This window comes from Lolium perenne, chromosome 1 (assembly GCF_019359855.2).
Source record: "Lolium perenne isolate Kyuss_39 chromosome 1, Kyuss_2.0, whole genome shotgun sequence".
Classification (NCBI taxonomy): domain Eukaryota; kingdom Viridiplantae; phylum Streptophyta; class Magnoliopsida; order Poales; family Poaceae; genus Lolium; species Lolium perenne.
In genome coordinates, this window is record NC_067244.2 from 4,814,048 (window position 1) to 4,839,480 (window position 25,433).

General features: G+C 48.8%; 1 protein-coding gene and 1 long non-coding RNA gene across 3 annotated transcripts; both read left to right on the plus strand.

The window, feature by feature from the left end:
• Window positions 1–4,068: 4,068 nt before the first annotated feature.
• On the plus strand, window positions 4,069–4,645 carry LOC127348441 (uncharacterized). Its single transcript, XR_011751367.1, has 3 exons — window positions 4,069–4,119; window positions 4,209–4,281; window positions 4,364–4,645. It is a non-coding gene; the product is annotated as an uncharacterized lncRNA (long non-coding RNA).
• Window positions 4,646–22,682: 18,037 nt separating this feature from the next.
• Window positions 22,683–25,102, plus strand: LOC139835959 (uncharacterized). 2 transcript variants are annotated; one of them, XM_071825873.1, is made up of 3 exons: window positions 22,683–23,385; window positions 23,467–23,777; window positions 23,852–25,102. In XM_071825873.1, exons 1-3 carry the CDS (start codon window positions 22,888–22,890, stop codon window positions 24,453–24,455), a joined length of 1,413 nt encoding a protein of 470 aa, XP_071681974.1. In that variant the 5' UTR covers window positions 22,683–22,887; the 3' UTR covers window positions 24,456–25,102. The 2 variants fall into 2 exon arrangements, with proteins under 2 accessions (XP_071681974.1, XP_071681971.1); XM_071825870.1 differs by having other exon boundaries at window positions 22,683–23,777.
• Window positions 25,103–25,433: the final 331 nt, after the last annotated feature.

Below are 25,433 nucleotides of genomic sequence, written 5' to 3' on the forward strand. Positions count from 1 at the left end.
TCGTCTTCGTCTTAGGTTAGGTCTTAAAGGTTTTGATGGTGTCAATTCTGAAGGTCTTAGTGGTGGTCTCGCTTTGTTTTGGCATGAGAGTTGGTTTGTAGATATCAAAGCTATGAATAAAAACTATATTGATGCGTATGTTCGTGTGTCTCAAAACGCCCCTCTTTGGCGTCTTACTTGTGTTTATGGTGAGCCTCGAGTGGAAAATCGTCACTCCTTTTGGGAGGCTCTGCAAAATCTATGTATGGAATCTGATCTTCCCTGGTTAATTTTTGGAGATTTTAATGAATGTCTCTGGCCAGAAGAGCACTTTTTGGGTACCCCCAGGCCTGTGAGGCAAATGGAAGATTTTAGAGATGCGCTTAACATATGTCATTTGCATGATCTAGGCTTCTCTGGCACACCTTATACCTATGATAATAAAAGGAAGGGGAATGCAAATGTTAGGGTGAGATTAGATCGTGCAGTTGCAACTCATTCTTGGAGAGATTTGTTTTGTGACACAACTGTGCAGCACTTGGTTTCTCCCTGTTCTGATCATCAACCAATTTTAATTAATTTGATGCAGGAACAACGGAGATGCAATCAAGCACCGACAAGGCAATATGAAGTGTTTTGGGAACGGTCAATGGAATTGCCAGAAAAGATTGCTGCAGCCTGGGAGAGCACAGGACAGAAAAATGATCTGAGGTCAGTGCACCAGGGACTGGATAGGGTCATGACCGAACTGCAGCAGTGGAGTAAAAAGAAGTTTGGTAACGTCCTTTGTGAACTAGGAAAATCCAGGAAGAGGTTGGAAGAACTAATGCTTAAAGGAGCAGATAATAGTGAAATAAGGAAGGAGACTGATCATATGAATGAGTTACTCTACCGTGAAGAGATGCTCTGGTTGCAACGGTCGCGGATAAGCTGGCTCAAAGAAGGAGATCGCAATACGCGTTTCTTCCATCAAAAGGCGGTCTGGCGAGCCCGCAGGAACAAAATAAAAAAGCTGAAGAATGCTGAAGGGGTGTGGAAGGACACACCCTCGGATATGGAGAGGATGGCCACCTCGTATTTTCAAGAATTATTCACCCGTGACCCATCCTTAAATGCAGACGATCTGATCAACCTTTTTCAGGATAAAGTCACAGCAGATATGAATGAGAACCTATGCAAAGATTTTACAGACACTGAAATTGGAGACGCACTCTTCCAGATAGGTCCTCTAAAAGCTCCAGGAGTGGATGGGTTTCCAGCGAGGTTCTATCAGCGGAACTGGGCCACACTGAAAGAGGAAGTTATTAACGCGGTGAAGGTCTTCTTTGTGACAGGGCGCATGCCTGAGGGAGTAAATGATACTGCCATAGTCTTGATACCGAAAATTGAACAACCCGAGACCCTAAAGGACTTCAGGCCTATTAGCTTGTGTACAGTGTTGTACAAGGTACTGGCGAAGTGCATGGTTAACCGGCTACGACCCATTCTTGGTGAACTCATTTCAGCAAACCAAAGCGCCTTTGTCCCTGGCAGGCTCATTACGGACAACGCTTTAGTGGCATTTGAGTGCATGCACTTTATTGAGCAAAATGTGAATACTGATAAGGATTATTGTGCATACAAGCTAGACCTCTCAAAAGCATATGATAGAGTGGATTGGGATTTTCTAAAGAAAGCGATGCAAAGATTGGGTTTCGCTCCCCGGTGGGTCAACTGGATAATGGCATGTGTGACCACGGTGAGTTATAAGGTTAAATTCAATGGAACCCTGCTGGATTCGTTTTCGCCTTCCCGGGGCCTCCGGCAAGGTGATCCCTTGTCCCCCTTCTTGTTTTTGTTTGTTGCAGATGGGCTATCCGCTCTTGCGAGAAGAGGTGGAAAACCAAACTATTGAGCCAGTGAAAATTTGCCGTAGAGCACCAAGGATATCTCACATGTTATTCGCAGATGATACACTTCTATTCTTTAAAGCAAAGCAGGAACAAGCACACAAGGTAAAGGAGGTTCTAGAGAAGTATGCAAACAGCACGGGGCAGCTAATTAATCCCAGCAAATGCTCAATCATGTTTGGAGCATCATGTCCAGGGGAAGTACGGGAAGAGGTTAAAGCGATACTGCAAGTGGTGCAGGAGTCTTTTGAAACTAAATATTTGGGATTGCCAACACCGGAAGGGAGGATGAATAAAGGAAAATTTCAAAGTCTTCAAGCGAAGTTAGCAAAAAGCCTAGTTGAATGGGATGACACTCACAAATCCCAAGCAGCAAAAGAGACCTTGATTAAGGCAGTGGCCCAGGCCCTCACAACATATGTCATGGGAATTTTTAAGCTACCATATGGACTGTGTGATGAACTAACCAAGCTGATCCGGGATTACTGGTGGGGTGCGGACAAGGGAAAAAGGAAAACACACTGGATCTCTTGGGATACCATGCTGCGGCCAAAGGATAAAGGTGGCATGGGATTTCGGGATATGAGGCTGTTTAACCAAGCACTACTAGCTCGCCAAGCCTGGCGGCTGATTGAGTTCCCTAATTCCTTATGCTCTCAGCTTTTGAAAGCAAAATACTATCCTAATGGCTTTCTAGTTGATACCGTGTTTACAGGTAATGGATCATCTACTTGGCACGCAATTGAATATGGACTGCAATTGTTGAAACAAGGTGTTATATGGAGAGTGGGCAATGGTGCAAACATCCGTGTATGGCGAGACCCCTGGATACCTGGAACCCCAAACTACAAACCTATTTCTGTCAAAGGAAGATGTAGATATCGATGGGTTTCAGACTTCCTCCATCCAGATGGTACCTGGAATGTGCCTAGACTGCAACTCTACTTCCTCCCTGAAGATGTGTCACTAATTCTGAAAATTAAGCCATCTAGAAGAAATGATGAAGATTTCCTAGCGTGGGAGCCAGATAAGCGCGGCTCTTTCTCGGTACGAAGTGCATATAGAGTGGCACTAGAGAACCAAATGTTACAACAAGGATTAGAAGCGACTAGCACTAGGCCTGATGGTCGCCGGCCAGACTGGAAGCTAATATGGCAGTGCCCAGTACCACCGAAGGTAAAGCACCTTGGCTGGAAAATTGCAAAGAATGCCTTGGCTACACAACAAAACAAACGACGCCGCGGCATGGAAACACCAGCAACATGCCTGATCTGCGGCCAGGAAGTAGAGGACACTTTCCATATATTCATCAGGTGTCAGCATGCTCGAAATCTCTGGTTAGCGATGAGGGAGGTTTGGAATCTGCCAGCCGACAACCTACTGATCCATACGGGGGTGGAGTGGCTGCTTCAGTTGTTGCACCAAATCACCGAAGAACAGCGAGTGATGACACTGATGGTGCTCTGGAGAATCTGGTTTGCACATAATGAAACTACACATGACAAGGCTCTACCGTCGATTGAAGGCTCCAAACGATTCTTAATGAGCTACCTGGATTCACTCTTGCTAATTAAGCAACATCCCATGGCAGATTTAGAGAAGGGGAAGATGGTGATCTCACAGGCAGGGTTCCAGCCTAACAAACACATGTGTAGAGGAGAAAAGAAGAATAAGCAGAAGTGGATGCCTCCAGCGAGGGGTGTACTGAAACTCAATGTTGATGGCTCCTATGCCAATGATTCGGCTGGAGCAGGTATAGTAATCAGAGACCACGATGGAACTGTGATCCTCACTGCTTGTTGGCAGCTTCAACATTGCATAGACTCTACAGAGGCAGAGATAGCAGCAATGGAATTGGGTATTGCCCAGGCCATGACAGTTACCACTGGCAGGTTTATGATCGAGTCAGACTGCGTGGAAGCAATTACTCTGATCAAGGAAGGCACTCCGAACCTGACGAAGTATGCTTCAAGAATTCAAGTAATTAGGGAGATGATTCGGGAAAGGGAAGTTCAAGTCGCTAAGGTTGATCGTACTAGTAACTATGTTAGTCATCTGTTAGCGAATTTAGGTAGAACTCATGGATGGACTCGTGTGTGGCTCCGTCATTTCCCCCAGGAAGTGGCTGGTGCTTTAGACATTGATTGTAATTCTACCCAAAGTTAATAAAATTCCTTTTCCCTCGCAAAAAAAAAAAAAAAACAAGGGCATCCAAATTGCTGAGAACCCGCGTTCTCCTGCTAGGGACGACGTAAGTTTTTCTGAACTTTCCTGCATTTTGTTGCTTTCTTCCTTCTACTCGAATCTCTTGGTGACCGTAATCCTCTTCGTCTTTTTCAGCCAAGTGTTCTCGAGATGCTGGCCATGGCCTCCTGCACTATCGGGTTTCGAGACGAGGCCGCTCAACTCAAGAGTAAAAACTTTTACTTTTTCAAGTACTTCATTTTTTTCGTGACTCGAGTAGAAATTTCAATTTTCTTGCCTTGGTGCTGCAGTTACCTTGGAGAACTCTGAGGCTATCCGAGAGGACACCATCAAGCGTGCCGATGAGCTTGAGAAGAAGCTCGAAGCCGCTGAAAAGGCACTCGAAGAGGCCCGGACCAAGGCCACATCCGAGGAGAAAAGGTGGGAAGAGGAGAAGTCGAAGATGGCAACCCACGAAGCAGACATCCGCCAACGACTAGATACTCTACACTACGGCAGAAGCTGGCTTTGCCGTGCGGCCATTTTGCACGGCAAAGGACTAATTTGCACGGCAAAGATTAGATGGCAACGTTTGTCCCAGCAAATGATCTTTGCCGTGCGTTTTGGCAAGTATGCATGGCAAAGAATCTTGCCGTGCGGGCGTTCTTTGCCGTGCGCCCGTCGACTTTGCCGTGAGGCACTTCGTTGCCGTGCGCCGGACGTTCTTTGCCGTGTTAACTGGACGCACGGCGAAGAGGTTTAGCAAAATTAAAAAAAAATGGCGCCACGCGTGCTCGCCCACGCCAGGTCGCCGCCGCCGCGCGACGCCCATGCCCGCTGGCCACCGCATGCTTGCCCACGCCCGCTCGCCGCGGCGACACTCGAGGGTGGCCGAGACAAGGAGGAAGCGGCGACGCTCGAGGATGGCCGCGGCCGCCACGTAGCTCTGGCGACGTCGTCCTCAGCTCCCACACCATCTCTGGGAGGAGTCGGGGATGAGAAGCTCGGGAACCGGAGTTGAGCGCCTTGCCGCGGCGGGAACCGGGGATGGACGCCGAGGCAGGCCGGAGACGGACGCCGCCGCAGGCCGGGGACGGGCGCCGACGCAGGCCGGAGACGAACGCCGACGCAGGCCGGGGACGGGCGCCGCCGCAGGCCGGGGACGGGCGCCGACGTACGCCGAAGACGGGCGCCGCCGCAGGCCGGGGACGGGCGCCGAGGCAGGCCGGAGACGAACGCCGACGCAAGCCGGAGACGAGCGCCGCCGCAGGCCGAGGACGGGCGCCGCCGCGTGCTGTGTGGCCATGGCGCTCGGAGCCTCCCGCGTGCTGTGGAGTCTGGAGTCTCCCGCGTGGAGTCTGGAGCCTCCGCGTGCGCACGTATAATAGCGTTTGGACTGGAGTCTCCCGCGTGCACGTATAATAGCGTTTGGTGTGGGCCAAGGTGAGACGTGAGGTAGGCCACGTCAGCTATCCGCGTGCTTACGGCCATGGTATGGAACACCATGTTCCCCAGAGATCCTCAACCCGAAGGACTTGTTGCGTTAATGGAGAGATTCCAAGGTGTTGAGGTAGTTCGGCGGTATATCAGGCTTCAACTGGTTGCTGGTGCCAAGGTTGCTCTTGCTTTCGTTCGCATTCAGCATCCAGGGATTGATCTCGAAGCTATTTCTGGGGACCTTCCTCTTCCTCCCGGCGGAGGATTTGTTGATATGATTCCGCATTACGCTGCTTCGATCTCGTACACCGGCGATGAGGATATTCCGTCGTATGCTTGATGAGGATGCTGATTATTTTATTAACTTTGTTGTATGAGTTGTTGATTTGATCCCCTGTAAAATAACGCACCCAATGTGAAGTATATGAAACTTGATATATTGTATCATAATTTTTTTTAATGCAAGATCTTTGTTGAGAACTCGAATATATGTTTGCTTTACGTGAGACCTGTTTCGTTAGCCTGATGCCTTTTTGTGGCTATATCAGCTACTCGGGTCAAAACGTATTGTTTTAGGCGTTTGCCGCTCGGAGCCGATGGCTCATTAACAATATTCGGGTGATATATCCCTGAGTATCGGGTGTGAAAGTATGAAGAATAAGTAAAAACAAGAACTCAATATAGGGAACTTAGCTTTATTAAACGACGAGTATGGAGGTACATGTTTTGGCTCGGAGAACCTGGCTGATGGCCTATATTTATGACAGTCTCGATATTTTGGCTGAATAGCCTAGCCGTAGTCCTTTATTTATGACGAACACGAAGTTTTGGCTGAATAGCCTGGCCGTAGGCCTTATTGAGAGTAAAAACTTAATACTAAATGCTAAGCGTAGAACCGCCGCAGCTGCGCGATGTTCCATGGGTTGCCTTGGTCTTTCCCAGACTTCTTGTCCTTGAGGCGGTAAGCTCCTCCAGGAATCACCCCAGTGACAATATATGGTCCTTCCCATGGGGACTCCAGCTTGCTGTGGCTTTCTTGCTTAAGTCGAATGACTAGGTCTCCTATTTCGAAGGACCTGGGCTGGATTCGACGACCATGGTAGTTGCGCAGATTCTGCTGGTACGCCGCGGACCTGGCGAGTGTGACATCTCTTGCTTCGTTGAGTGTGTCGACATCATCTTCGAGTGCTTTCGTGGAAGAAAATTCTTCATACTCAGAGACTCGAGGGGCCTCATGGATTATCTCGACTGGAAGCTCGGCCTCGACGCCATGGACCAGGAAGAAATGTGTTTCTTGAGTTGTAGCATTTGGAGTTGTGCGCAGACTCCATAGGACGGAGGGCAGTTCATCTACCCAAGCGTGCTTTGCTCTTTCGAGTGGCGCTAGTAGCCTTTTCTTGAGGCCATTGCAGATGAGCCCATTGGATTTTTCCACCTGACCATTGGTTTGTGGGTGAGCAACCGACGCAAAATTTAGTTGTATCCCCAACTCTTCGCAGTACTCTCCAAATTCTCTGGATGTGAAGTTAGAAGCATTGTCGGTGATGATGCTATTGGGTACTCCGAAACGAAAAACGATGGACTTGATGAAATTGACTGCCGATATAGCACTTGACTGGTGATGGGCATTGCTTCGACCCACTTGGTGAACTTGTCGAGTGGGACTAGCAGAAAGACGTGTCCTCCTGGCCATGACTTGTGTAGTTTCCACACCATATTGAGTCCCCATTGGGTGAAGGGCCAAGCCAAAGGTATTGGATTCAGTCCTGCTGCGGGAGCGTGGGGTTTTGACGCGAACCGCTGGCACTCTTCACAAGTACGCACAATGTCCTTCGCGTCCTGGACGGCTGTGAGCCAGTAGAAACCCGCTCTAAAAGCTTTAGCCGCAATTGCGCGGCTGCTCGCGTGATGCCCACATATGCCTTCATGTATGTCTCTGAGTATGTTCTTGCCTTCGTCGGGTGTGACGCGTCGCTGGAGGACACCCGATATACTTCGCTTGTAAAGCTCACCTTTTACTACTGCAAATGCTTTTGACTGTCGAGTGATTCATCGAGCTTCGACTAGATTTTCTGGGAGCTCCTTGTTTACCAAGTATGCTAAATATGGTTGCATCCATAGGATCTCGATCATCATGACTTTTTTGGGTTCTTCATCATGGTTGGGTGCTTCTGATGATGGCTCTGAAGCTGGCGCAGCCCCCGAGTCTGGTTGCACCTTATCCCCTTATGATCTTTCAGCTTGATGGTATCAGCTGGTTTTTTGATTGTGATTGAATGCTCGCTGATCTCTTCCCAAAAAACTCCAGATGGTATGGGCAAACATTGGGATCCGATGTTGGCGAGACTATCGGCTTCGTCATTGCTTGCTCGACTGATGTGGGAGACTTCGTAGCCATCAAAAGTTCCCTCCAAGTTATTATACATGTCCCGATATGCAGTCATGTTGTTGCTAATGGCGTTGCATTGATTCATTTTATTATATATATATATGAACAAAAGAGAAAAAACTGTACAAAGGGGTAAAGAAGCCCCCAACAAGAAAAAGATTACATCAAGGTGGATGAAAGGCTACTAAAAAGAACATGAGAGAAAGATTAAAAAGAGAAATCTAGGAGCCAGTCAAGGAGAGGTTGAACTAGCGTATGTTTAACTCTATAGTGGTGTAACCAAAGATCACTCTTAAACCCTACTTTCCATCTGTCTAGGGAGAAGGGGATGTCCTGAAAGATAAAGTCATTGCGAGATTTCCAAATGTTCCATGCAGCACATGCAAAAACCTCCACAAAACATGGTCCTTGAAAATTTCTCTTTGCTTCCCAAAACCCTTCTGCCAAAGATCTGTTGCTCGGCCATTGCAAATTGATTTCATTCCAGCAACCTCGAGCAAATTCACACTCAAAGAATAAATGAGAACTTGTCTCCCGGCTGGCCGTAGGACATAGAGAGCAATCTGTCCCAAATCTATTATCCAATTCTTACGATTCATAATATCCCTTGTATTTAATCTATCAAGCATGAGCAGCCATAGAAAAACCTTGATTTTGGGTAGAGTTTTTGAGGACCAGATAGCAATCATTTTCTCATTCTTAGGCACTATTTCAAACAAGAATCGGTAATACCTAGCTGAAGTATATTTATCCCCCCAAACAAATCTTCTTTGGTCATGGGCTTCAAGCGAAAGAGGATTGTCATGAGCAATTTGCTGTACCACCTGCAGCTCCTGGAATGCCTCTATAGAGAGAGGGAGGAAAAACTTGGAAGTAATGTCTTCCGCAGATAACAAAGATGCCACCGAGATATCTTCATCCAAAGCAAAGGAGAATAAGCGTGGGAAATTGTCACACAGAAGTGTCCCATCTTGCCAAAAGTCTTTCCAAAAGAGAACCAAAGTGCCATTCCCAATTTTGGCTCTCGAGATGCTGCGATAATCTCCCACCAGACTGAAGATGTCTCTCCACCAGAACGAGCCTTTGCCAGATTTAGTATGAGGAGCACTATCCCCATAAAGGGACCAGACAAGTTTAACCCATGGCGTGTCAGCTCGAGTATAAAATTTATGCAGTTGTTTCATCAGAAGTTCCTTATTTTGATTTTCAAGGTTTTTTACTCCCAAGCCACCATGCTGTCTTGGCCTACATACCTTGCTCCAAGCCGCAAGTGCATTCATCGAAGAGGAATCTTCTTCCTTTGCCCACAAGCAATGGCGTTGTGCTCTGTTACATAGATTAATAACAATTTTCTGAATTTTAAGGGAGCACACGTAAAAAGTTGGCAAGGTGGAGAGGACTGATCTTACAAATTCCAATCTCCCGCCATATCCCAGAAAGCGTGCACCTGCATTAAGCCTTCTTTCCACTAGTCCAACCAATGGAGAGAGATCCTGGATGGTTGGTTTAGTAACCCCCAGAGGTAACCCCAAATAAGTAAAAGGCAGCTGACCCACTGAACATCCAAATGTATTTGCAAGGCTCTGTAGCTTATCTTGTGCAACATTGATAGGAACCAGGCAGGATTTGGTGTAATTAACTCTCAAACCAGTAGCTTGTGCAAAATTCTCCAATATTTCTTTCAAGGCAGTAAGTTGGGTTGGGCAAGCTTGGAGAATTAGCAAAGTGTCATCGGCGTATTGGACAATTGGGAAATCAGTGTTGGGAATGTTCAGAGGGGCTATCAAAACCCCTGAGTGAAATAGACCATTCACCATTGCCTGGAGTAGTTCTGAAACTCCCACAAATAATAAAGGGGAAAGAGGGCCACCCTGGCGAACACCTCTACGACAATGAAACTTCTTGCCTGGTACCCCATTGAGCAAAATCTCTGAGGTTCCACTTGACATGATCATTTTTAACCATGAAATCCAACGCTGGTCGCACCCAAAGGCCGAGAAGATTTTGAGGATAGCTTCATGCTCGACTGTATCAAAAGCTTTCGCAAAATCCAGTTTTAAGATTACTGTCTCCATTTCCCCCTGCTTACACTGATGAATATACTCATAGGCCCATCCAACACAGTCCTGAATATTTCTTGACTGCAGAAAACCATACTGATTAACATGGACCAAATGTAGAATCTTCTCTTGTAGTCTATTTGCCAAAATTTTAGTGATCAGTTTGAGACAGATATTGAGTAAAGAAATTGGTCTAAAGTCGTTTGGACCCTCAGGTGAAAGAATTTTGGGAATCAATGTGATGAAGGAATCATTTATACTCTGTAGATTAACAGTGCCCACCCAAAATTCCTCACAAAGCCTATAGAAATCATATTTCACAATTGGCCAACAAACCTTAAGGAAATGTCCAGAAAACCCATTAGGTCCCGGCGACTTGTCAGAGGGCATATGTGACACTACTAGGTCAATCTCATCCGTGCAAAAAGGTTTAGAGAGCTCTTGCAATCCTGCCAAAGGCGAAAAGAATTGAGAGAAATCAAAATTCTCCATAATAGGTAAAGAAACTCCAAGCCTCTCCTTGTACACATGCCAAAGAAGCCCTGCCTTCTCTTGGTGATCAACTGCCAGAGAACCATCAGGTCGAGCAAGGGTTGCAATTGTGTTTTTTCTGAACCGAATAGTTGCCATAGAATGAAAGAAAGAGGTATTTTCATCCCCCAAACGAACCCAACGAGCTGTGCACCTTTTTTTCCAATATTCCTGCTTAGAAGTGAGAAGATGCTGCAGTCTCTGCTTAACAATGTTGCGGAAATTCCATTCAGAAATATGCAATGGTCTCTGCTCCTCAAAAGAGTCCAATTGGAAAATTACAGAGTTGCAATTTTTGATCAAGGAATCTAGTACCTGAAAACTAGAGCTCCATTTTTTCAGGCCTTTTCTTAATAATTTCAGTTTGGCTGATAAACACTTTGCTCCATCCCCTGGACAGTTAATATCCCAAATGTGTCTTACCACATCCATAAAACCAAGCAGCCTAGACCAAAAAGTTTCAAAACGAAAGACCTTTGCTTTGGGGATACAAGAGCCAATTGAAACTACACATGGTGTTTGATCAGAAGTGGGCCTAGAGAGAGGCTTGACCATAGTGTTAGGATATTTAAGAGTCCAAGAGTTGGAGGTAAAAAACCAATCCAATTGCACCATGAGAGGGTCAGTTTGCATGTTACTCCAAGTGAAGGATCTTCCTTTGATGGGCAGTTCAATGAGCCCCAAATAACTTATAATCTCATTAAAAGTAGCAATATCTGTCATGTTTGCACCAGAACGATTACGATTCTCCACAAAGCAATAGAAGTTGAAATCTCCGAGAACAAGCCAAAGAGAATCATCAGCTATTTCCAGGGAGAAAAGCCAGGCAACAAAATTTTCTCTAGCCACTCCCTCACATGGACCATATACATTAACAACATTAAACACTTCAGCAGATAGATGTGAAGTAAAATTCACCACAAGTCCAAAGCTCTCTTCCATCAACACATTGCCAGAAAAAAGGTTTCCAACCCATAAAATTAACAGACCCCCAGATGCTCCCTTAGATGGTATGAAAGCAAACTGATCAAAACATTTGGGAGCAAAATTTCTAATAAAGCTGGAGTCAAAAGAGCTCTTTTTAGTTTCCTGTAAACAAACAATAGCAGCATTACTTTCCTCCAGTTTGTTACGAACCAAAGGCCATTTAGCAGGATCATTAATTCCCCTAATATTCCAGCTTAACACATACCACAAACGATTAAAATTAAGAGTTCCACGATTCATACTGAGTAACACTCACAAAAGCAACCACACACCAGGAAAATAACCACACCATAGTTCATAAACATAAAGGGAAATGGAATGCAGAAGATAAACGTGAAGAAGGCCATCAGCTCGACTTCTTCTTCTCCTGCATGAGGCGCTCAGCAGTAAGCTCAGAAGGATCAATCTGGCATTCTTCAACTCCAATGCGTTGCATTTCTTCAATCTGTAGGACGGCTGGGGCAACTGCCTTTTCTGTCTTGCGAGGACGACGCGTATCAGCCAACACCTGATGACAGTAGCCTTCATTGTTGTTGCGAGTGCAGTATCTGACGAGAGACTTCACCTTAGGCGCCTCCTGGGACTTGCGTGGCCTTCCTGGACGTCTCGGCCCAGCAACAGGCCCAGCATCCAGCCCAGCATTGCTGACCGAAGAATGTCCATCAGCCCAGCTAGCGTTTGAATCCATTGGCTCCAGCTCAATTGGCACCCAGCACAGCTCTCCATCCTCACCTAGAAACAGATACCGAAAAGCACACGACCCAGTTCCAGTGGTAGGGTGAAGCAGGTTGGATACAGCAATGGCAGAAACTTTATCCAAGCAAGAGGAACCAAACACCAGCCTGAGCACAGAAGCACCAAAGATGTTGTCTCTGAATTCAGTACTGAAATTTGACAGATTCTCCAAGGAGTGTTCCTCCATGCACACCAGGGGCAAAACAGGTTCTGCTTCACCATCCAAGAGAAACTGCACTATACTGTAAATGTTGTTACTGAGGAAAGCAAACAGCAACTTAAATTGCACAACTCCAAAAGACCCCAGAGCATCAGTGTGCAGAACCGAGAAGGGATCAGCAGCAGCAGTATCAGGAGATGGAATCACAATCATGGAGTTAAGCCTGGAAGAACTTTCTCCTACTTCAAAGGAGGAGTTCTGAGCTCCTGGCAGAGCCTCCACCTGCAGCAGCAAATTATCTCCCCCAGCTCTAAGGAAACGTACCTCCCCACTTTGTCTGCCATGGACTACATCATCAGCAGCGTCCTCCATATCAGATAGTGAAGGAGACCATGTGTCTGGATCATCCGAGATATTGCCTTCAGGAATTACTCCATCCATCATAGAGCTGCTAGCATACCCAGTGATGGCACGCCAGTTCTCGCCCTCATACGGCCAATCACCCCACTCCCCATTGTCTGCCTGCAAACCTTGCGGCGCTTCCCAAGCCGCATCAGCATTCTGTTGCTGCCAAACCTGCATATCATGTGCATGCTGCTGTGCTAAATTCAGATAGGGCAGAGAGTAAGGGTGAGGTGATGCATTCATGGGTGGCACCAGGTCTTCATTTCCAACCAACTGAGGGTTCACCGATCTGCCATGCAGAACATAGACAGGAACATACCATGATCTGCCTAACACACCAAACAGGTTTGCAGCACGGGTAACCACCAAACTAAAAGGAACTAAGCGCACAGATTTGATTAACACTTTGACTAGCACTCTAGTCATGTCCAAGCGGGGGTTGTGCCACAGCTCTAACTTGCCAAATAGGGAAACAACTTTGTTGACATAGTAGTTGGTTTGATAATCCAAAGGAAAATTCAACATGAGTACCCAAGCTTCTCTCTCAAACACAGGCAAACGCATATTCAGACCCTCGTCATGGCGAACAACAGAAAACATGTGAATCTCATCTCTATCCATAACATGCGGCCCAGTCTCAATCAAATGATCCCTAATATCAGCAGATTCTAACCAAGCCCACCCCAATGCTGTAAACTCTGCCAGTAACTGGGGCATTATGATCCCGATTCAGAATGGTACAAACCTCTGCCAAAGCTTCTTCCTTGTCGATGTCCTCCAGCTCTGGGATGACCGCGATGATTGCGTACTCCTCGTGCTGAAGCGGCGGATCGCCAACGATCAACGGGCTCCTCTGCAGCCGATCCTCTGGGCTTGGCTCGATGGTGACGGGACCGGGGAGGAAGCGGAACGGCATCACAGGGAAGTTTGCCATCCCGCCTTCCGCCAGTGAAGGCGGCGGCGCAACTAGCGGTGGTGGTGAGGTGGGTAACGGGGGGGGGGGGGGGGCGGTGGTGGAGAGGTAGGCGGAGGTGGCGGAGCACTCCAGGAGGAAAAAGGGAGAAAAGCGCTCCCCTCGCAGATATAAGTATCCTGCAGACAGACAGAATTGGAAGGGGGAACGGCAGTTCCGTTAAAATCGTTAATCCCCTGATCCACTTCCTTAATAGACTCATTAATCGTCTGCTCCTGGTCAACAAGGGGTAAAGAATATTTCTCCGAAGGAGGTGAAGCGTCTGCATTAACCAGAGAATCCACCTGCAAGGAATGCTTTTTAATTCTCCAGATTTTCCTCTTTGGGCATTGCTCCATAACGTGATCAGGCCTAGCACATTGTCTGCACCGACTAGAGCAATAACGGCCCATATGGCCCAGACTGTAGCAGCAACGGCATCTTATCTCTGAACTGCAATCTTTTTTTAAGTGACCCCAACACAGACACCGTAGACATAGAATATCCGGGCAATTGGGCTTTGGCCCATTAAGCAGCTCGTGAATGATATCCGAGGAAGGCAGGCCCCAGATACCCATCGCCCTCTCAATTTCAAAATCCGAGTATCCCGCCTGTCTCTGGTCCAAGATACAATTAAGATTTAGAGGAGAAAATTTCGGATCTGACCTGAAACGGTCCTGCCAGTAATTTGGTTTCCTAAAATTGTGTCCAATAAAAGTCCTGGAAATTAATCCCGAATTAATGTGCCCTTGATCCAAGGATCTATCCCATAATGAGCAGTTCAAGCTTCCCACCACGAAATGATGCTCAAGAATTTTTGGATCAACTTTTGAGGCAGAAGGTGATGGTTCATCAAGCTACTGTGAAGACAAAATCGGTGATGGAGAAGAAGATGGCACCTTAAAACCAAATTTTGCAAGTTCAGCCGAGGAGGAACCATCAAAGGCATTAACACTAAGAACATCCATAGTAGTTTTCACAGCCAGGGAAGATGTACGTGGAACCCATTTCATGCAAATCTGAGATGCACTAGGCTTAGAAGACCAAGCAGATTCCACATTCTTATCAGATCCTGTCCTTGGAGGAAAAAACAAGGTGCAAAGCCATCGCCCCGAAAGAGAGAAAAAATGCAGTGGAAATCTGGCCACACTCTTTCTCTTAAGAAGTAAATAAAATGTCCAACCTTGTTGGAAGCCACTGAGAATCTGAATTTTTTATCAGCCAGACGTACCACACGAAAACCAGCAGCGGATCCACCCAAACAACATTCCAAAGCAGCCACCACTGCTTCTTCGGAAAGAGGAAAGGAGGCTTCCAGAAACGAGACCACCAGAAAGAACTCCTTGGCATGAGGGGAAGGGGAGAAGTGAACAGATGATTTGAAGCGTCGACGCACCTGAGTAGCCAATGCCCTTCCAGGGGAGAAGTCCCAAAGGAGAAGCACATCCATTGTCACCAGAAGAGAGGATCTTCATGGCCGCCGGCTAGCTTGCATTGATTCATCACCTGTTGAGTGACAAGATTCGAATCTTCGAAGATTTTGAGGCGAGTTGCGCCACAAGCTTTTGCCATCCGCATGCCGTGCAACATGGCCTCATACTCAGCTTCGTTGTTGGATGCGTTGGGGAAACTCATCCGTAGCACATATCGCATTTTGTCTCCCTGTGGTGACACAAGTACTACTCCTGCTCCTGCTCCTTCAAGTCTTTTGGATCCATCAAAATACATGGTCCAAGCACTTGATAAATCCGGAGGACCCGCGTTCTGGAGTTCCAGCAACTCTGCTGTGAAATCTGGCAGCACTTGCGATTTTATAGCTTTTCACTTTTCATAAGTGATGTCCCGAGGGGAAAGTTCAATTCCCCGGAGGGAGACATGTCCTGTTGCTTCAGGGTTATTCAATATATTCGACAGAGGAGCTTCATTGACCACTATGATCGGATGCTCCGAAAAATAGTGGCGTAACTTTCACGCTGTCATGAGGACACCATATGCTAGCTTCTGGTAGTGCAGGTAACGCTGATTGGACGGTGAGAGTACCTCACTGAGGTAGTATACTGGTCGTTGGACCCCATGGGTTTTTTCTTCCTCGCTTCGTTCGACGACAAGGACGGTGCTTACTACCTAGTGGGTTGCGGCGATGTATAGTAGCAGCGGCTCCTTTTCTTTGGGTGCTACCAACACGGGTGGTGTTGATAACACTTGCTTGAGATCTTCAAAGGCCCTGTCGGCTTCTTCGTTCCACTCGAATTTATCTGTCTTTCTCATCAGCGTGTAGAACGGTAGTGCCCTCTCTCATAGCCGAGCAATGAATTGACTCAGTGCTGCCACGCGACCAGCTAGCTGCTGGATTTCCCTTAACTTTGTAGGCTTCTTCATCATCATGATTGCTTGAATTTTCTCGGGGTTTCCCTCAATCCCTTGAGCCGATACTAAGAATCCGAGGAGTTGCCCTGCAGGGACACCAAAGGAACACTTTGTCGGGTTTAGTTTGAGGCGATACCTGTCAAGGTTGTCGAAGGTTTCACGTAAGTCATCAATGAGTGTTGCTTCTCGCCTCGTTGTAATTACTACATCATCAATGTACACTTGGACGTTCTTGCCGATTTCCCCTCCGAGGCACTGTTGCATCATACGCTGATATGTGGCACCCGCGTTTTTTTAACCCGAAGGGCATTATCTGGTAGCAGTAGACGCCATATGGTGTGATGAAGGATGTTTTGTCTTGGTCTTCGACTTTCAACCTGATCTGATTGTAACCCGAATAGGCATTCAAAAAGGAAAGACGCTCGTAGCCTGCAGTCGAGTCGATGATTTGATAGATTCGTGGGAGTGGGAAGTGATCCTTTGGACAATGCTTATTGAGTGCAGTGAAGTCGACGCATACGCGAAGGACATCTGTATTTTTCTTTGGCACCAGTACTGGATTGGCCACCCATGTTGCTTGCTTGATTTCTCTGATAAATTTGGCTTCTTCAAGCCGATGAAGTTCTGAGGCTATGGCTTTGCGCTTTGGCTCTGCGAAGCGACGGAGAGGTTATCTAACTGGTCTAGCGTTGGGATCTAGATTACGTGCGTGCTCGGCGAGTTCTCTGGGAACACCTGGCACCAAGCGAAGATTTCCCAGCGCTCACGGAGGAACTCGACGAGCGCGCTTTCCTATGCGGCATCGAGGTTGGATGCGATGAATGTTGTTTTCTTCGGGTCATTCGATGGACCTGAACTTCCTGTGTGTCCTTGGTGGAGTTGAAAGCTTGATCTGGCAAGGATCGACCTGCCTCTAGCAGCACGTTGTAGTTGGTGGCGCTCTTGAGTTCTGCATATTCGGCCGCTATCCCAAAGGACTCGGAGATTTTGTTGAATTCCCTATCACAGTTGTCTGAAAGAGTGAAGCTTCCTTTGACCGTGATGATTCCGTTGGGTCCTGGTATCTTTAGCAGGAGGTATGTGTAGTGAGGAACTGCCATGAACCATGCATATGCGGGTCGTCCGAGAATTGCATGGTATTGCGATGGTCAGTCCATGACCTCGAACTCTATCTTCTCCCGTCTGAAGTTTTCCTGTGAACTGAAAAATACGTCGAGTGTGATCTTACCCAATGGGACGTTAGGTTTCCTAGGAGCTATGCCATGGAAACAAGTATCCGAAGCTGCGAGGTTTGTTAGCGATATGTTCATTGATCTCAGCATGCTAGCATAGATGAGGTTGATGCCGCTTCCAGCGTCCATGAAAACTCTACCCACGTCGAATCCTCCAATCTGAGCTTGAAGAACCAAGGGCGCATGTCCTGGCCGAGGTACTCGAGGAGGATGGTCATCTCTGCTGAATTCTATCTTGTGATCGGACCAGTTGAGATATTCTGTTGTTGGTGGGGGTGATTTGGTTGCAATGCTCACTTGTCGGGTGATCAACTTTTGAATCCTATTGGACAATCTTCCCTTCTGGATCATGTTGATCGCTCCCCTGGATGGCTGGTACCCTTCATTCGGGTTCCTATTGGCTGCGGGTTGTTGCTGGTTGGTGCGGCTCCATGTGCTGGCAGCGGAGGAGGTGGTGGTGCATTGAGTGCTAGAGTTCCGGGAGCTCCCGCGAACCCGAGATTTGTCGCCTCTTTCTGCTTTTCATCAAAAGCTCCCTACAGCTTCAAAGAGGTTCGGCAGTCCGTTACTGAAAGCATCGATTGCCCTCTCGTCAGAAACATTTTTGGCTGAGTTTTTTATGATGTTCCAACGCTAGATGTATGCCTGCATCGGCTCCCCAGATTTTTGCACGCACGCCCTCACTTCCTCAATGGACGCGGGTCGCTTGTACGTAGATCTGAAGTTTTGGATGAATTGATCTGCAAAATCATCCCAGCTGCTGATGGATTCATTGGGTAGTTTCCTTAACCATGATCTTGCGGCTCCACTCAGGTGCAATTGTAAACTTTGCATCGCGGTGGCTTTCGTGCCCCCTAGTATCTTGACAGTTTGCTGATAATCACTGAGCCAGGACTCGGGTTCCTGGAGACCGTCAAACTTCTGTCGATCATGAGGTAACTTGAAGTCTTTGGGTACAGGCGTTCTGCGAACCCGACAAGTAAAGCAGCTTGCACCGCACATCTCGGCATCATCATCGTCACAATCACGCTCATCGCATTCTTGCCGAGATTTGTTGACTCTTTGCTGAGTAATGTTATTCCTGGCATATCCTTCGCGTGCATTGATCTGTACCTGACATGGTGACCTGGACCTTTGAGTTGCTACTTCACGTCGAGGGCTATCGCGACGACGTGGAGATCTTTCGGGTCGTGGGGCGACCTCTTTATCGGCTAGTGAAGCTCCGGTCATGCCGAGGCCTACGAGGGTGGATGGCCGCCCTCTGGTCGTTGGCCGCTGGTTGGGTGGCGACCAGGTAGGTTTGCGCAGCTACGAGTGCTGCTTGCGACATTTGGGGTACTATGTTTCCCTATGCATCCACTGACATGAAGGAAAGATCTAGATCCCGCACCAGATGATCTCTTTCATTTGCGAGGATGTGACTTAATCGAGAGGCAGATCTCCTCGGGTGTCCTCCTCCGTGGGTGCCTCCTGTAGAACTTAGCTTTGCCCGACATCGACTCGACTCGTCGGCTATTGCCCTTCTTTCGTTGAGGCTTTGTTGGATTTTTATGAGCTCAAGCTTCTGGCGATGGAGCAGGTACTGGTATGCCATGAGTTCTTGCCGGGTTGCATCTTCTGCCATGGGAGCTTCGCCACTCATGGCTTTCCTCGCCTTGTCCTAGGGTGCCACCGGGATCCAAACTTGGACTCGATCAGCACGCGGACCCTTGGCCCCATTAGTGTTACCGCCAGCTTTGGGTGCTGTCTGGCGCCTGGTTCCTCTGGTGAGATCTGCAAGATTGACGAACGGATTGCTGGTGGAGTCGAAATCCTCCGATTCTACTCCCGATGTGTTCTCTATGACCACACATATCTGATGACGTGTGAAACGAACGTTGTTAGTGCAAACATCAGGGTATGGGTGAACTTTCCTGGTACCGGGGTTGGTGTTGTTGTCGAGCTCGAAGTCGATGATCGTCGGATCCTCGTCGTGCAGCTGTAGACCCGATGACCACTCGCCCTCGGAGTCATAGAAGACGCCATCGCAAAGATCGGCGAGATCCTCTTCGCTTGCAGCGGAGTCGATGTTGCCGGTGAAGTTGAAGTCGATGACGTCCATGGCACCGCCGTCTTGAAGTAGTAGATCTGATGAGTCTTCGCCTTCGAAATTGTAGGAGATCCCGTCGAAGAGATCGGCTAGATCTCCTCCGCTTTCCTCGCCTGACGAGCCGACATAGGATGTCGACGCTGCCGCTGATGCGGGATTTTCTGTCGACGGACCCAAATAGATCGGATCTGAGAGATGAGTCGTGCCTTGTGACCCGACACGGAAGTTGATGCTTCCGATCGTCAGATCGGTCTCCCGGTCAAGGTTATCGATGGACGCGAGAGGGGTGGGTGGTTGCGGGTGAAGATCGATGGAGCTGAAGCGGATCTGGCCTCCGAAGATCGTCGAGTCGTCGCTTGGTGAAGAAGAAAAAACCGCCGAAATCATGACTCTAGCACCCAAGCTTCCCACAGACGACGCCAATTGATGAGGGTTAACCTCGACAATGCCCATGGATATGGACTTAGGGTTTCGGGGAAGAGAGGTGCGCTGGATGATCTCGTCGGCTACCAGACAAACAAGGTGGTCCGATGATTGTATTGATTATGAACAAAAGTTAGGGTTACAACAATGATTTGATGTCCTCTCCCGCTGGCTCCTCTTAGTCTTTATATTGGAGGCTAGGTCTTAGAGTCCAATTGGGGTCGGTTTACAATAACTATGACTATGTCGGCTCCTTAGATGGGCCTTTCCTTATTCGATTCATCTAGTTCCTGGGCTTCGGATGCTTCCAGGCCTTAACACTTCCTAGGCTTCTCCCTAATATGCACCAGGGGTATCAATGCCATGGGCCCAATTAGGTGTACCCATGTCAGTCGCCTCGGATCAAATTAAAATCTCCCCTACCAACACAGGGTAGCGGCACGAGATGAATTTAGCCTCTAGCTCTGAGAGGAAGGCTGCTGATCGCCCATGATCAGCTGGGACGTACACGCCGATGAATTCCCACTTGAATTCTGTTGGACGGTGAAAAAGGGAGGCGCTGATGAAGAACTCACCCTTGTCAATGGAACCCACTTCTAACAGACTCTCACGGAATCCCAACAGCATGCCATCAGAGCAGCCATTAGCCAGCATCCAATGCCATTGGAAGAGCTCCCCACTAACCAAATCTCTCAGCTCTTGATCTGTAAAATCTTGGCGCATTGTTTCCTAGAGAAAGATGATATCAATTGCTTCTTTTTTGATGTAGTCCTTCAACTGAGTGCGACGGCCTCTCCTGCCGAAGCCTCAGATATTCCAGCTGACAGCCTTCATTGTTGCACACTGGTAGAAGACCGTGCTTGGTGAGCTCGAGTGTCTCTGAGATTAGTTCTTGGCCCAATATCCACCTGCATTTTCTTTTTTCTCTTAGACCTGGAGCACAGCGAAGAAAACGGGATCAACTCAGGATCCCCAGTCACACCGTCAGTGTCATTGCCTAATCGACGGTACCTCGGAGGAGGGATCCTCACGAGGGGGAGAAGAAGTAGGGGCCATAGGGCGGAGTGCACTCGGGACGGTGGTACGCGAGTTACCCAGCTTCGGAACACCTGCACGATGACAGGGCCTACTGCTGCTTGTCTGGAATTATCTGGGCGCTTTCGCGTTGTTACAATGAGTTGTGATTGTCCCTCTAGGGGTCCCGGGATCCGGCTTATAAAGGCGCACGGATCTAGGGTTTACATGGAGAGTCCTAGCCGGATTACAGATAGCCTAGCTACGGTACAATATCTTGCCGTGCACGTCACGGATCCGCCTTCCATACACGTCGTACTGGATCCGGGTTCCTCATGGGCCTCCATGGATCCGGGTTACTCCTAAGGTCGGTACGGATCCGGCCTGCTGATCCTGGGCTGGACTTCTTCCTTCATGATCAACAGCAACTGGGCCGCCCGATGGGCCACATGCCTCATCACCGTCTGTGGGCCACCCGGGCTTGCCGGATCTAGGCACTGTCGATGGTACACCCATGAAGTATACCCACAACAGTAGCCCCCAGAGTTCTCCGAGTTTCGCCTGCAGTTTCCGCCTTGCTGGTCCATCATGATCTTCGGCAAACGTTGGTAACGCGGAGAAACTTGAAGAGCTCCAACTTTGCATTTTCTTCTTTTTCCAACTTATAGCCGGAAAATGCTCCCATCCCGCGAGACTTCATCCATCGACGTTCCAAAGAACATTTCCGGGTTACTCCCTGCTCGAATGAGAGACAACTTATCTTTACGGAATTACCCGGAATCTTAAAAGACTCAAACGGTTCCGGAAATCCTTCATCTTCAGATCATACTTAACAACGGAAGTTCCACATTTCCCGCACACAACTTCCTCATTTCCCGCGCTAAATTTTCGCAGATGCAAATCTTCAGCCGGAATTTTCGGGAGCGCAGGGTTAAGTTACCTCCACGTCGTTTTACCGCAGTTGACCTAAACACGTGTCATCCATCCAACGGCGTGACCGTTCAGTTTCCACCATTGGATCCGGATCCCGAATCTCCGAGCGCGGCCTATAAATACTCCGCGGCCCGGTAAAAATCCATTCTTTTCACCCCCTCTCACCACATCGTCTTCCTCCTCGCGCCGCTCCGCCCGCCAGATCTCGATTCCGGCGAGCTTCGCCACGGTGAACTTCGCGCGCCGCCGAACCAAGGTTCCCCTCGCGCCAAGATTCCCACGTTTGAATGAGAAATTCGCTCCGCCGCCGATTCGTGGTCACGCGGGACGATTTCCTTCAAGTTCGGCGACCTCATCTTCGCCGGAGTTCCGTCGAGCCACCGCGCCATTAGCGGTAAGTACGCCGGCTTTGTAGAAGACAACCTAGTGTAGAAGATAGACTTAGTGATCCGGGTACTCAAACACTTTGTATGGGTGCAGCCGGAAGCATGCCACTCAAATTGTCACTTTGTACTGGTAGCTCTTCGAGTAGCCCGGATCCCAACCAAATAGAACACATATGCCCGGATCCCATATCATTCCTGCCACCGTATGTTTCCGACATCAGACTAGCTCAACCTTTTTCCGCATCTTCCAGCACCGCTCCAGGCCGGATCCCTACCCTCCAAGAGCTCCAAGAAGAACTCGAGGGACAAGCTCGGATGGCAGCAAAGGTGCAGGAAGCGGAAAACAAGAGGGCGTCCAAGGCCCGGATCCGCGAAGGAGAACGGGGTCAATGGTGGCCTTGCGCGACCACCGACGTGGAGCTTAGAGAGCTCCAGAACGAGGGCATGATCTCCACACACTGGAGTTTCACTCGTGACTCCGACGTCCCCAAGCCAGAAGCCGGAGAAATTGTCTTGACCAAGGCTTGGGTGGAACGCGGACTTTCACTCCCTTGTTCGGAATTTTTTCTCTCCATCCTCAACACCTACGGGCTCCAGCCCCACAACATTTGCCCAAATTCATACCTTCTCTTGTCCAACTTCGTGACTCTCTGTGAAGGACATCTTGGGATCCGGCCAGATGTCAAGTTGTGGCAATTCTTTTTCCGGGTGAAGAAAGAAACCAAGGACAAAGCAATGGTGAACTGCGGAAGCATGACATTTATGCTCCGCCCTAACCGCATGTATCCTCCCCACGACTCGCATGAATCCGTCCGGTACTGGAATGCCGGATGGTTCTATGAGAAGAATGCTTCAGTCCCGGAAGTCCACGAAGGCCTGCCCCAGTTTGTCAACGAACCTCCGGAAGAACTTGCAAGCTGGAGCTTCGTCCCTTCACTCGCCCTGACTCCGATCTTGGAGAAGGCCGCGCGGAGAATCTCCTGGCTAGTCCACGACGGACTGACCGGAGCCCAGCTCACACTTAGCTGGTTTTCCCGGAGAATCCAGCCTCTACGCTACAACGCGCGCCTGATGTGCGCTTATACTGGGGCGGATGATCTTCTCCGGGTTACCCGCCACGATCTTCCGGCCGACTCTCTGAAGAGAAGGTTCAAGACGCTGGTGAAGATTCCGAGGGGCCAACAGGTCCCGGAACTGTTCAAGGATATTTACACGAACGATCAGTGTCCTCCGGTAAGCTTTGTTCTTTCCGTTGCTTCAAACTTCCCAAGTTTTTTGATGTTTAACTCTAACTCTTGTTCATTTTCCTTCCAGCTCAACACTTTGGCGGAGGAAAACTTCCGCACCATCATTCGCGTCCCCGTCACCGGCGACACGGCGGAGGAGGCTCCGGAAGACGACGAGGAGGAAGAGGACCAGGCACCCCGCAAGGCGGCCCCTCGACCTACAAAGCGTCCCCGCGCCAAAGCTTCCGGCTCTGAAGCCGGAGCTAGCGGCGAGGCCTCCGCCAAGAAGCCGAAGACGACAAAACCACCTCCGCTAGACTCAAGGAAAGCGGAGCGTGCGCGTCTAAGAATGCTCTCGACAGCTGGCCAGGGCACACGCCCCATCATCCCCGGCGCCCCGTAAGTTTCCGAGCATGATGCAATTTTAACTTAGCGAAATTATCTCTTGTCTAAACCCTTTCACTTGTTTGCAGGAATCCGAAAACCGCTGCCACGCGGACCACCAGCCAGGAGCCCATCACAAAATACATGAAGAAATCTCCGGCTGTTGGTCCCTCTACTCCAGTTCCACCAAGCGTCTCCCACCCAACTCCCCAACCGTCGCCCCCTCAGGCTGATCCATCTCCCCCACCTGCCGCAAACACTCCACCGGAAATAATTCCGGTTAGCAGCGGGCATGCGGGCGAAGAAGATCCTAAGGCCAAAGGCCCTGCCCAAGAAGAGGCGGAAAAACAAGGCCAAGGAGAGGTTGAAGTAACTTCTTCCGAGAAAGCTGGAGAGGGCGCTGGCGACATGGTCGTTTTTCCGAAGAACTTTGGAGATCCGGCTGACACCACTTCCACCCCCAAGGCGTATGCCACTAAGTTTTTCAACAAGCTGACTGAAGCGGAGAAGTGGGAGCTTGAACAAGACCTGCTCAACGCCATGCTGAACAACGCCTGGGGGAAGCCTGATTCCAGGACATCGGAAATCCAGGACTTCAAGAAAAACGTTGGCCAGTTCTGCGATCAACTTATCTGCAAGCAAAAGGTACTCCCCAGTAGCCCCCAAGCATGTAGGCGGAAACTCAAAAAGTAGTTAGCGCTTAGATGCTTAGAGAAAGATTACTTCCGGGAAAGTTTTTTAGAATGGACCAGTAGCCCCCAAGCATTATGGCGGAAAAGTTCCGGCAATGATGCTTTAAAAGAAACCACTGCTACAGGCGGAATTTTTACTCCTGCACTGTTTAAATTTTACAGGAACAGCAGGTGCTGCACTACGAGCTGCACAAGAACATTGCCCTGCAGCGCCGCGTTACTCTGAGTCAGGCGGAAAATATCCGGACCCTGAAGGATGAAAATGCAGAACTGGCTAAACAACTGGCGGACGCCCAAGGTTGGTTTCCGCCTTCTTCGTCATTAACCAAATTCCGACTTTAGATTTGCTGTTAACTTATGTTATTATAGGCGCATCCTCCTCCCTTGCAACAGCTTCGTCTGAACTTGAGAACCTGCGCTCCTCGTACCAAGAGCTGGAGACGAAACTAAAGGAGGCGGAACTTAAAAGGGAGCAGGCCGAAAAGCAGCTGGCGGAGAGAAACTCCGAGCATATCAGGGAAAAGGGCGAGCTGGAGCTGAAAAAGAATGCTGATAGCGAGACCATCAGGAGGCAGCAAAAAGAGCTCAATGGACTCCGGAAATATATGGAGACGGCGGAGCAGCACTGGGACTTGCTCAATGAGAACATCTTGGGTATGATATCGGAACCTTGTCAAGATATTTGCTCCGATTTTTTTTACTTTGCGCTCAAATTGCGTGCTTATATCCTGATTATCTTTTATGCAGAGCCACTTGGGTACCCGGAACAGCGCCGGAATTTGTTCCCGCGGGACGACCTTCTGCAACTCGCGGGCGATGACTGCAAAGATCTCATCTCCGCCTCCCGCAAGATATGCTATAACTTGAACGTCAAGAGGAGCCGCACTTGCGACGTGCGCAAGCTTATTGGTAAGATGGATGTTCTGCCGGAGCTGGTGACAGATCTGCAAGCATCTTCAGCCCGAGGCGCAGCTGCAAT

Excerpts from the sequence above, each read along its gene's own strand:
- LOC139835959 (XM_071825870.1), top strand. The coding sequence starts at position 22,888 with ATGGTGAACTGCGGAAGCATGACATTTATGCTCCGCCCTAACCGCATG. Across the intron at positions 23,778-23,851 it reads CCCATCATCCCCGGCGCCCC|GAATCCGAAAACCGCTGCCA; the intron begins GTAAGTTTCCGA and ends ACTTGTTTGCAG.